This window comes from Cylas formicarius, unplaced genomic scaffold (genome assembly GCF_029955315.1).
Source record: "Cylas formicarius isolate icCylForm1 unplaced genomic scaffold, icCylForm1.1 PGA_scaffold_2__14_contigs__length_35257938, whole genome shotgun sequence".
Classification (NCBI taxonomy): domain Eukaryota; kingdom Metazoa; phylum Arthropoda; class Insecta; order Coleoptera; family Brentidae; genus Cylas; species Cylas formicarius.
In genome coordinates this window covers 17,966,335-17,979,864 of record NW_026844319.1, presented here as the reverse complement: position 1 = coordinate 17,979,864, position 13,530 = coordinate 17,966,335, and the positions used below count along the sequence as shown (strand labels likewise).

At 33.4% G+C, this 13,530-nt stretch overlaps 2 protein-coding genes across 5 annotated transcripts in view; one reads left to right on the top strand and one right to left on the bottom strand.

Annotated features, from left to right (window-relative positions):
- The window catches only part of LOC132698162 (ras-related protein Rap-2b), an 89,071-nt gene that overhangs the window by 49,041 nt on the left and 26,500 nt on the right, over positions 1-13,530 (top strand). The window lies entirely within an intron of this gene.
- Positions 2,304-8,919, bottom strand: LOC132698159 (juvenile hormone esterase-like). Its single transcript, XM_060664080.1, has 8 exons — positions 8,721-8,919; positions 8,530-8,667; positions 8,316-8,472; positions 7,099-7,288; positions 6,627-6,813; positions 3,038-3,364; positions 2,832-2,982; positions 2,304-2,658 (listed from the first exon to the last, which is right to left on the bottom strand). The coding sequence occupies exons 1-8, from the start codon at positions 8,853-8,855 to the stop codon at positions 2,351-2,353; spliced, it is 1,593 nt and encodes a 530-aa protein (XP_060520063.1). The 5' UTR covers positions 8,856-8,919; the 3' UTR covers positions 2,304-2,350.

Below are 13,530 nucleotides of genomic sequence, written 5' to 3'. Positions count from 1 at the left end.
ACGCCTTCGTGCGTTTTGGAGTCATCAGCGAACCAATAATATCCCATGAGGTCAGTCTTCCCCACTTAGCCCACTATCCCTACTCGACATTTTCACTTTATGGCATCTTGTCTGATGTCCTGATGTCGTGGTCTAATAGCGTTGCTAGCAAATAGATACGCTTGATCACGCATGCCTGCGGTTTCTCCGAAGCCACTTGAAAAATCTGTATGTAGCCCACCTTACCTCTAGGGTTTCGACGACCTGCCTATACATGTGCTGAGGGCACAAGCAATCGCTATGCAGCTTAGCCATTTTCGCCTGGGCCACTCGTTGCACTACAGAGCAACCATAAACCATGTTCCAGCTTTTGCCACGATGGAAGTCCTAAAGATTAAACCAAAGTTGAGTTTGCTTGAAGCATCCCTGTAATTAACTAAAATTTGTGGGTCTCATCAAGGTTTCTTTAAACGTGTTTTAATTCAACGTTTTATATAAGACTTTCATTCTTTAATTCTGAACTACAAGATTCTCTTTTGGAGACAAACTGTGTTTAAGGCGCAACATTCAAGCAAATTAAAAATTTGTACGCTAGAATTCTACGGATGACATTTTTAAAATATGCACCACAACTTCGCTACAAATGCAAGAAAAAATAAACATGGAATTTGAGATTGAAACAGTTGACGAGCATCTTGTTTGCGATAGCTAACGAGTCGCAAACACATGTGCCTGGAATAGTTTGTTCGGAAAGTATCTTCCGCATACCAATGATCAGAATACACAGCGTCAAGCTCTGCATATAAGGTTCGATTCGGGTAATGAAATTAAGAATTTTAGTTTCATTTATTTAAATTTACATCAAGTGAAAGGTGGTGATATTGCAAAAGGAAACAAACGGAAAAAATGGTAAGCTAAGCAAACAGCCTAATATTCCCAATAAAGTTGATTTCGAAAGTGGGGTAAAAATGTAAAACTCGTGTAAATATTTAAAGCCTTACCGGAGGTTTTTTATTTTTCTTAAAAAGAGATTTTTATGGGACGCTGCTTCTCAGATTCTGCATTGCTAAACACCTTCGCGGAATGGAGTTTAAATAATCAATAATGCTGCAACCCGGTCCACTCCAGAAGTAGAAGATTAACACTTCTAGCTTCGGTGATTATTTATTTTGTTGGATTTTCGCCAAGCTGCACAAAAGATGTAGCCTGCAGAAACAGAAATAGCTCCCCTACCGTCATTCCAGCTCATCTCTTATATTGATAAATGTCCTTTGCAAAGTTTCATGGTAATTTATTTCTTTGAATAAGTTATTTCACAATACAAAAGTTACTGTAGATACAAAAGGTCGTGTCATTGCAGAAGTCTAGATGAAATCTAGATGCAATGTAGGCATGCATATATTCAATTGAACTAAATAAACTGTAACAACTCTTCTTTCAAATGCAAAGGCAACAAGACAAAATGGAAAAAGGATGAGGCGATGGATGGTCAGCAAGATTCCCTGATCGACGCATCTTTGCAGCATATTATAAAATTTTGAATTTATATGCGAGATGAATACCAAAACAACTTGGCGCATCAGCTTTATTAGTAAGTTTTGCATATTAAAAAAAGTAATATTTTTTTCTTATCTAGCAATAAGTATGACTGTTAATTTTTAAACCTTTGTTGTCTTTTTTTCATCAAGTAATAAAAGGTTTAGCATAGACTTGGAACAGTGGCGTATCCGAAGGGCCTTTCATTTACAATGTGTCTAGTTAGGTCTAGAATTGCAATGTTTAGATTAAAATCGAAACGCGAGCCTCGATTAATAAAACAAAAGGAGAAGTAATAAATTTTCATCAGCTCCTTAATTATAAAGTTTTTTAAGGCAGCACATTAATTACAAAATTTAATTATCTCAAGAGTTCATTAAACAGATGTTGATAAAATGCTTCTTTTTAGCTGCACTTAACTCGATATAATAAATTACCGAAAGTAATGGTGTTGCTGTTTCATGCAAATTGGTAGCTGTAAAATACGTTTTGAGTTATTTATATCTGTACCTCGTCTAAGGCATTCAGCTCAAAGACCATTTAACTTTATAGCGACAGAACAATGTGCTTTCATTAGATCGTGCGAGGTGGAGTGCATTTTTTAACCATTACACAAAAACCTGCAGAGCTCTAAGTGCACTGTGCTGCCTGTATCAGTGTTGCAATGTAGTACAAGGGAAACTGCTACTATATTGATAACACAATAGCGAATATAAGTGCCTTTTTGTACACTCTGGGGTGGTAAAATGTTTTGAAGAAAAATAATGACGGCAATTTTTAATAGCGGTTATAGGGAGACTTGAAATGTTTTTTCTTTTTATTAACAAATCTAATATCACAACAAATGCTTTGTTGATTCGTATTTAGCGAGTATATTTTTCCAAAACGCAAGCCTGTCGGCATCTGGATTGACTCCTACGTCAGGCTGCAAGCAGATCTTCAGGAAATTCTTTTCTTGTTCAGTAAAAGGTTTCCAGATGAATCCAAACTCGTCTGGGTTTGGCGTCGGACATCCGTATTTAGCAAAGTTGGTCCACAACCTGACCATCAGCCGGATGCCTTTGTCTTCTGCGCTTCCGGGTACTATTTTCGGGTGTTGGTCACTACTGAATAGGTAATGGACATCATCGGCGTGACAAGCGCCTTCAACATGAGTAACATCCGGTTAGTAAGTTTCAAGGGCAGATGAAAAAGAGAAAATTAAAAACAAGGCAACCCAACCAAGACCAAGTAAATCAGGAGCACATCTGTGCGAGAAATGCCAAGCATAAATATGAAAAAGTAATACTGACTAGTTAACGACTACAATCTATTACCTGGTTCCTTTTGAAGGCCTCCCGCCTTTTTTAAGAAATTTATTGAAGTGTCAAACTCAAACCGGTAGAGGTAAACCGGACTTTTGGATGTTTTCGAGATATTCAAAGCACCAGCAAGAGTTCCGACAACGTAACCAACATCTCCCAGCAGCTGCAACCCACTCGTATTACTACAGTTATTTTGAACAATTTAAACCGACGCTCACCACACGTAAGTCATCTTCGTCGTTCCCACTTTTAAAGTAAAATTTGCGCATTTCTGCCTCTAGAGCCTTACGCTCGGAGGAACCCCTAGGCAAATTTAAATAATATGGCACTGCATCATCCACTCCGAAACATTTCTCCGGATTCATTTTTTTGTAATAATCATAGAGCATTCCTTCACGCGTGTTATATCCGTAAATTACGGGCACTTGGCTGTATTCACCCGAGGAAATTATATCTTTTGGATGCCTTTGAATGAACGCAGATTTGCTTTCAGCACTCTCCACGGTTGGCCCGAATAGTTTGTTTATCTCTCCGATTTCTTTCACCTAAAAAAGTAATTTCCCGTTCATATTTATTCATATTTATATATAGTGTATACTGTAAATCCTCGAAAAACCTTTGTTTATGCTTCGATTTTGATAATTTTTTCTTGTTGGATGGGTCTCTGACAAATGCACTAGAACTTTGTTTTGCTTATTATTTCGACTTAAAGTCTTGGCCAACTACGACTATTTAACAAAAGAGAGAGAAGAGAGAAGTACTATTAAGGATTTTTAAAAAAATAAATGGGCAACGAATTCTTATTAGGAGTACTTGGAACTCAACTATAGCAATTTTTATAATGTACACAGGGTGTAATACAGGGTGTTTGAAATATCGTTTACGCCCTGCTTAAGGCTGTACATCGTATAATATTTGTTTATGGCTCAATTTTGATAATCCTTTTTTCTTGGATAGATTAAACTGGAGGACACTAACAATTTTCTTAAAATTAAATATGATTAGAAAGGATTAGATATTAATTAAACAGACTTTACAACACTGTATTTTTTAATTACAAATAATTTTTAATTCTTATCTAATGATGAACATAACAGAAATATCAAAATTGGTCGACGTCGGCATACTGCTTGCTTTGTAAACCCTTGTTTGCCACAGAAAAGCCAATATTCGACAGTCAAATTCGCTCGCTAATTTTAATCATCATCATCATTATTTTTGAAATTTGTCTAATTCAAATTTTTAATATTTTAAAATCACGTAAAAAATAATCGTTATATACAAGGTTTGCAATATTTATTTTCTTAAAACACTAAAAGCTTTGATCATTGGTCTAGTTTATTTAGGTAGTCCTGAATACGAATCTGTTGTCATTTTCAATTTGAAAAAATCTCTAAAAGTACTTCTCGATTTTCCGCTTCAAAAAACTGTGTCAGTTAGCCATGATTGCCATGTTATATGAAAAAACTGTTACATTTTCTTAACATTCTACCGGAGTAATGCTTAAGCGAACTTCATGGAATTAGTATAGTTATGTAGTCCAGAATAAGAAGTCTATTCTAAAAGAAATCCCTAATAGATATTTCACATCAAAAATTAGTCCTTTGGGTTGATGTATCCAACAAAAAAAAATTAAACCGTAATCAAAGATTTTAAAACGATATAGAATCTTAAGCTGGGCGTAAACGATATTTCAAATACTCTATATGGAAACATTATAAAAATTATAGGAATAGTTGGAATCTAAGTATTCCTGAATAAGAATTCGTTGCCAATTTAAATTTTAAAATATAGCTAATAGTAATTCCCCCGTCTCTCTCTTTTGTTAAATACTCCCAGTTGGCCATGATTTTAAGTTGAAGCAATAAGCAAAATAAGATTGCTTTCGAAAAATCGTCGCTGGGTTTCTTGTAGTAAAGAAACGCATTGTTTATTATGTGGTACACCCTGTATAAAGTGTCTTTCAAGCCTCGCCGATCTTCAAAGTTACAGCAAACTGTGTTAAATATTAAAATTTGTACAAATAATAGCTTTGTCGAATGATATTTTTTCAAATATCTCGCGCGCCCTGTTTAATTGACGAAACTTGAAAGTCAATCTCGACACAGTTTACGATACCGTTCAAATAAAATTAACGGATTTTTAGCAGTCTTTCATTTATTCTCCATAATTTACCAACAAAAACGGCAATTTTTAGGATGTTCTTGATATTTTTGCCCATAAACGAAACACCCTGTAAATGATTCAATCAATGTTCGAAATAGGGGTTATAGTCCTGGATCTCCCAGGTTTCCTTGTATTTGATTTTTTTCAATGGAGTACGTGGTTTTCAAGCAAATACTTGTTTTCTGAAACCATGTAGTACGTGGTAATAGTAAATGACGTCACCGCGTCTAGATTAAGGGCGAGAAATGGTGATTTTCATTTAGATTTTTTCATATATCTCGAACAGCGTATGTGATAGATAAAAACCGTGAATAAAAAAATTGTAGCTTTCGATGTGGTCTATAACACTGTTTAAAGCAACTGGCCATATTTTTCACGAATTTTGATTTACGGTTAATAATTTAATAGAGAAAAGAACGATTTTCATTATCTATTAGATTTTTGTCTATAATTGAAAAACCCTGTATATAATGGAAAAAATGCCTGAAATAAAGGTTATGATCCCGAATCTCTTCCATTTCCTGGTTCATAAATTTTGCCGATCGGGTTAATAGTTTTCGAGAAAATAATGTTTTTCTGGAACTCAAAATATACCAAAAAAAAAAAAAACAAAAACTGTGCAGATAATACACACTTAACGGAAAAGTGAAGACAGAACAGAAATAGAGTGACCAACAAAACATTCGGCGACCTAATCATGCTGTCCCAAATTTGTTCTACAGACATTGATAGCAACTTTGTACATACTTTTTACAAAACTTCTGGATTCCTCCTGCGTCGGTCTTTGCCGAGTCAAACTTGCTGACGTTTCGCCAATCATTGTGTTTGGAAGTTAGAAGTTTTGTAAAAAGTATTACAGAAGCCTGTGGAAATTTCTTTGAAAAATTAACTTTGTACATATATTTCTATATTTCTCTCTGACAGTTTGCATTGTTCGTACTTTTTGTACTTTTCGTACTTTTTTAGAGTAATTTTAATTTTAGATATTTTAAATATTTATTGTATTTATTCATAACTAACGGGAATGCTCGATATCACAGGAAGGGAGACGTATGTTATGATATGTATATTATAGCCCGGATTCCATATAACCGATGCTAACGAAAGCTTAGAACAATGACAGTTTTATGTTTTAAGAAGCCAGGTACTTTGTTATATTCGCTAATGACCTTTTCTGTATGGTGTTCTAAGGTCCATTTTCATATTTGTACGCGTATTAATATGTGCGTTTCTATTTCTAAACATTTTAAAGTGAATTTATGCCTGGAAGTATATTTTGCCAAAGCTGACAATGTGAACATTCTTTGTGTTCAAAATTCTGGCAAAGAAGTGACGCATTAAAAAAATTGCAAAGGAATCGAAATATTTTATAAAAATTATTGACTCAACACACTTGCCACTGAATGTTTTGTAGTGTAGTAATTGTGTTTATATATACTTATTTTATTATTGACTTTTTTATTTAATTAATTAGTTATGATAAGAAACTGTAATACTGATGTCTTCCCATGGGAGATGTTGAATAATGCGCATTTAACAATTAATCTCTGTTCTTAATTGGGCATTTTTCAAAAATTACGCGGCCAAAAATTAACTAAAAATTAATTACGTAGTTAATATATAATAAATAAACAAGTTAACCTTTAAATAGTTTAGCTGGAGATCGTAAAGTTCTTCGATTGGCAGCTTTAAGAAAATCTGCAGCGCTTCTGCTTCCGTCTTTACATTCGGGTCGAGTTGCTGAGCGATTTCTACAGGGTCGTGTGTACATTCGTCCCACACCTTTAGCGCCGATCCACTCTGCATTATTGCTTTGTGAAACAATCCTCTAAAAATACGCAAAATTCGATAACAACCACCTGGCTGAGCAGTGTACCATTTATGTTTTATGTTGCTTTAAAAATTCAAATTTGTGCATTTTCAATTTTATTGGACCTTCACGAGGAATTAATATAAATAAATAAAAATAAAATACTTTATAATTTCTAGGAAGATACGTCTTTTTTCTTAAAAAAAACTTCTTTTTTTAAAGCACTTTTGCTCACCTACCCGTCACACATTACCAAAGCATCAAGCTTTTTAAAATCAGACTCAAACTCGTAATTCTTCTCACCTGGACACTGGAGATAAGACCTGATAATTAACGGAGGTTCCCCCAGCACTTTCGCCGAAGATCGTTATGTTTTCCGGATCTCCATTAAAATTTTCGATGTTATCTTTAACCCATTTCAGAGCCATCGCCTGATCTTTAAGTCCCGCGTTGCCCGGGACATCGAGAGATGAATCTTTTAGCTTAAGAAAACCTGAAATATATTTTTATGTAGGTAACGAAAAAAAATTAGAAAACTACGAGAAAGGAGAACCCGATAACTGAAACGGTTGCTGTAAGATCTTCCATAGTTAATCCTGTTCTATGGTAGTATCGTTCTGTTAATTTTAAAATAATGATATGAAGTAATTTTGTAATAATTCATGCACACCTAAGTTATTTCTAAACAAGGACAGTCCAACATTTTTTATTTCACATTAACGATCTTTTATATTGATATTCTTCATTGTTAGTAATTTAAGTGCGATCAGCTATTATTTATTAACAATAATTTTAAACCAACCAAACGGTTGTTCCTTTATTCATTTCTAAACATTTGAAGTGCATATTCAGACTTTCTGATAAGCTCTCAATGCCGTCAAGTATGTACCAAGTGATTCAACATATTTCACATCTTATTACAAAAATAAAATAAATTAATTATTTCACGGTATTTTTCAAAATAAATGCGAGAAATCAACATAGAATAACAAATAATAAAATATAAATTCCGCTAGCGAATTTAATTTACTGCTGCTGAATTTCTCGCTACATTTGTGAATAGCAAATAAGATTTGATGTAGACCTAACAAAAACCGTTATTTTCTTTATAATTGGAACGGCTAAGTCAATGTTTCGTTTAGTATATAACAATATTTTTAAACTGAAGACATCATGCAGATAACGACAAATTTTATCGGTTCAAAGAGAGGGACGAGAAATTATATGCTGGTATAATTTTGGCCAAAGATTTTCGCATTGCGACATACTAATGCCAGTGGCAAACGTTTGTGCTGACGTGTTGTGGCAAACAAGCTTGCATCTCGCTTTCGCCGTTTCAAAACCTGGTAGTAACTTTGTCGCACTTGAGAAATGGGATTGAATTCAATACTCAAAATGGCTATAGGTTGCAGGGATGTCGATATTCTCATTTCAAAATTTTCAACTCTAGTTTCCAATGTTATAAGTCCATAAGTATGAATCAAATACCACTGGTCTACTAATAAATATATATTAGTTACCTAGAATCCCAAGCCTGTACTGAAATGTGACTAGAACGATGTCCTGAGTCATCAAAAAATTCGGTCCGTAGAGATTGGTTTGGCATTTACCTCGAACGAACGCACCTCCATGAATCCACACCATTACCGGTTTCAAGGGGACGTTTTGCTTGGGTAGCTATGAAAAAAACAAAAATAAAATTTGATCATGTGAATTACTTTTTAAAGTCCCTACGTTTCTCGTGTAAACGTTTAAAAACAAACAATCTTCAGAACCTTGCACGACGCCCGTGAAAGATTCGGTGGAGTAGCACATTTCACATTCCTTGGTAGCATCCCTGGTACCTTCCCAACCATCGTGTGGAACAGGCGCCTAAAATATCAACGCCAATGATTTTAGGTGTCGGTCGTTAGGATTAAGCTCACCTTAAACCGTAAATCTCCCAGCGGAGGCTTGGCAAATGGTACGCCAAAAAAATTGTAGAAATTGTCCCCGTCGATACTTCGTCCCGCACATCCCAACAATTTACCCTGTCGCACTTGTACGACTGGCGCATCCATTGTGTAATTCGTTTTCGGGTTTGGAAATTATCTTCGAAATTGAAGATTTAAATACTACGTTACCTTTAAGTTGCACAGGTATAGTTACAAGTCGATTTGATTAAATATTTAGAGTACTGCACAGGGTTGGATCGTACTAGACGGTTGCTCAGCTCATATTTGGCATTTTTCTAACAATTTAATTGATTATTCCAATTTTTTGTATTTTATTTCTCTCGTTGTAAAAAAGGTCCATTTTATAATTAATTTATATTATTATCTGTTAATCTTTGTGTAAAGCATTATATATAAACATTACAAAATAAACAAGGACATTGAAACAAATATATCTGATTAGACAAATACGATTCAATATACGGGATTATGTCAAGAATTCCATTTTGGTTTCCTTTTCACGATATGAATCATTTTTTCTAGTATTCGCTTCTTAAAGTGCATAAGATAAGATTGTTAGGGGCTATCATCAGACTTAAATAACTTCGCCGAATACTGTGAAAGAAACAAATTAAAACCAATAAGACTGAAAAATAACATTGATATTCGTTTTGGTTAGTTTCCTATGTCAAGGATCCCGAGGTATTGATAGACTCCAAGTTAATGTTTGAAAAACATATTGAAAGAATAGTTAATATTTATATTTATAAATTTCATTAATCCCAAATCTCTGATTCTTTTCCAATTAATTTGAAACACATAAACAGAAATCCAAAAAAAGTTTATACGTTAGGTTGTGTTTAAATTCAACCAAATGCAAATCACTTTGAGCGTGAACAAATACCTACTTGGCGTCTTAAATTAATAACTCTGAGCTCCACAATATCAGTTTCATATATTTTCCTTATAAACAAACTATTTTGTAATAAAATTGAATGGTCTCAAATATTAGATTGTATAAATATGATTAATCCAACATTTTGATGAAACTAAAATTAATTTTACTGTGACTTCTTTCAAATTCAAATTCAAAAGAACTACAATCAATACTTATAGTCACATAGACACATTTGAATAAAGTTTCAATTCTACTAGAAAATCAGAAATTTATATTTTTCTATGATTTCATATCTAATCGTTTGGTTTTGGTAAAATTAGGAACTCTCCAGTAGTATAACCATAGTACTTAATATTACTTTCACTTCCTGTTCTTCGTCTTCTCTTGTTTGGTTAATCAGTTTATTCAATTTTGTGTACATTATTTTGAGTACCGAAATAAATAAAAGAGAATAATTAATCCTGTTGATGACAACAAGTTTTTAATTATTAAAAACAATATATTACGTAGATTTTTGTAATATAATTTTATCGAGTTGACTTACCTTTATTAAAGTAAGACAAATAGATTAATGCAATTAAAATTAAACTTTAGAAGAAATATATGTACACCGGTGTTTGAGTCTACATTAAACTTCCCCAGAGTTAAAAAGCGTTAATAATATAATGGTATATTATGCAATTAGTGCGGTAAACGTTATTTGACTCACGAGGAGTGCGTTAAAAAGTTAAAAATCCCGGAAATATCCGAAGTGGCTCGGATCCGTGGGAAACGAAACTGATATGTTACTTGTGAGTCCTGTATTGTTGTGCTCCGTCACATTGTTAAATTAGGATTCGGATTGCTGGCTGTTCTATTTCAAAAAATGTTCGTCGCAGATAAGTGAAGACTAATCTTGAAATATGAATGAAAGTGAAAGAAAACATGTCACACAGCGACTACATTATCTATGCTGCGTAAATTTGTGTTTGTTAAACCAAAACAAAGAAGAGTTTTTTTTGACTTCTTAACTAAGTCAGTATTTTGGTCTCCCATAGGACAGTAAAACTAGTTTGAAAAGAAATGAGAGATACTAATTACAAGATGCTTATTAACAATCGTTTCATTTATTTTTCGAAACGATTTTACTAGTTTTGCTTAGTATTAAAATCCAGTTGAATCCTTTGAAAAAGTGTTTAAACCTCTGTAATTTATGTTTGCTAAACTATTGATCATCGGCATGTAAACATTGTGATTAAATGCGATTTCCCAATTTGGTTAGTTACTTGCACATCACTCATATGAGACTTATCAATTTTTCATAAATTATTACCGTTTATTATACGACATAATGATTACATTATCACTCCACACATCCGAGTCCGAGCCTGTAAAATTTTATCTGAGTACTCACTTATTTGCCGTGAAAGGGACGTGTAATTTACGAAAGATTACTTTGAATTATTTTTAAACAATACTTACATTGTGTTATGTAACAATTAGAAATGGTTTGAGAATAGGCGCGCTTAAGTTCGAATTAAATGTCGCCGAAATAGGTTTACAGAAATTTTAAATCAAGTGATTAAGGGCCACTCATTGTCCTTTATGTCAGTGACTTTAATTTTATGTTTATCCCTTCATAAATGTCTTTAAGGCAATATTGAGGTTCGATATATTTATTTCGAACTTTTGGGTAGTTGATTATTGCGAGTAGTTTTATATCTTCACGACGGTTTTAAGGTGGTTGAATAATACATCAATTTGAAGCTCTCCTAAGTGGCTCTTTAATAGTCTAATTGAATATCAGGGAAAACGTTAGATTTTTTTGAGGTTCCGAAATAAGTAAAACGAATATTTGGTCATTTCATTATGGGGGTAGTTTTATATCTTCCCGACGGTTTCAAGGTGGTTGAATTTTGAAGCTCTCCTAAGTCTTAATGGTCTGATTGAATCTCTGGGACAACAAAATAGTAATTAAATTATTTTTTGGGCTGCAACAATGGATATGGTTTTTGGGAGTTCCTTTAAAAATTTTCCGTGCTTACTTACCCAGCATGTCCACAGGAATATGTTTTTTTAATTAAGATAAGTAACGAACTGGTCCACTCTAATATTGTAAAATCCAAATCCAAATTTAACTTCAACCACATTAATATTACATGAAACGTGGTGCTAATGGGGTCTGAAAACTGGAAATAGCAGATCACCTATAGGTTATTGCTTTACAAAAATATCCAATAAGCAGTAAAAGCGAGTAGTTTGCATAATATCCTGAATCTGGGAACGTTTTAATCCGTCCCAGGAGAGCTCATGTTTTCGTATTAACTCTGGCGTTAATAGCAGGGGCCATTACTACTAACGCCGAGATTGGAAAATGGCCAATTTGCCTTAAACCTCTCGAAAGTATTTCCAAGATTTAAACGTGCATAAAAGATGAAAATGGCTGAGCGAACTGCTAACTGTATTTACAGGCATAGATCCATTTGATAATGATAATAATACATTTTTTAAAACACGTCATAGACTCACATATTATAAATGTTTTAGTTAAAGTGACCTACACAAATTTTCCAGATTCACTAATGGTTTTTATGAATTATCGTAAATCAGTTGACGTAGTTTGCAGTGGTCGTCGCTTTTAGATGTAATAATAATAAACAACCGTTATTCGTATAGAAAAATTTATGAAGAAGAATATTATTAGTTGGGGACCACATTCAAGATCAGGGCATGTTTTCCCTTAAAGCCAACAACCAGTCAAATATATAAAATTTAAAATAAATTTATATATTTATACAATTATTGAAATGAATTAATATCGAATAAACATGTGTGGGTATACAAAAAAAACTGTGCAAAGTGAAAAAACTAAAAAATAATATCAACAATAATAATAACTTGCGAAAAGCTGGTTTATTGGACAAAAATGCTTACAAAAAATATAACAAAAATGTGTAAAAGTAATACCACCAAACTATATCACGAATTTGCGGAAAAAAATGTGAATAAAAATATTACGGCCTCTGTTGTCAAATCTGTGTTGATCTAAGTTGGAGAGGAAGCGTTTGATAATGTTTTAGCAAAAGCAGCGTTTAAAATGGAGCTGCTTGGGAATAACCAAACAGTTCCATGTGGAGTAAGTTTTATTACTTTTTTCGTCAAAACTAAAAGTTGTCTATGTAAACCGTTTGTCAGCCATTGGCGAAACTAACCAATACCAACTAAAACTTATGAACATGTTTATGTAGTGAATATATACAACTATAAGGAAAATTTAATGTAGCTAGTATAATTTTTTCTTTTGTATAATATGCACTCTACTTGTACAATAAATCACTTGTATCATATTGTATTGTAATATTATTATATTGTATTGTAGAAATAAAAAATAATCTGAGACATGCATTTTAAATACGCGCCACCATCTTTGACCTCCGGAAATACCAGGGTCAAAAATCTTAACGCACAAAAATTGAAACAAAAAAATGACGGGGGAGATCTTCCCGGCTCAAGTGTCGTCGAACCTTGCATAATTCCTTTTAAGCCCCAATTTCAATACAATTCGGGAGTGATAAACCCGACAGAGACTAAAGAGAAAGTCGCAAAACGTGAATAGGTCTAAATTTCTCCCTTCCCTGTGTCCCCTTTTTTCACGGTGCCTGAATACGCAACCTTTCGCATATAAATTTGAATTGCCAAATGGTTCGAAAGGATATAGTCAAGATTTGGATGCCGGCCTAAGGGAAATCTTTTATTTAGTGTTTTCCTGTGCCAAACCTATCGGTTGTTCCATAGGAGCCGATTGGTTTGTTTACAATACGTCGAACATTTTGTATGTACCACTAATTCCAAAAATCTTCAGTTTATATTTGAAGTAAATAATTTATTATTTTTATTAAGGTAGTTAAGTTATTATCAAAAATA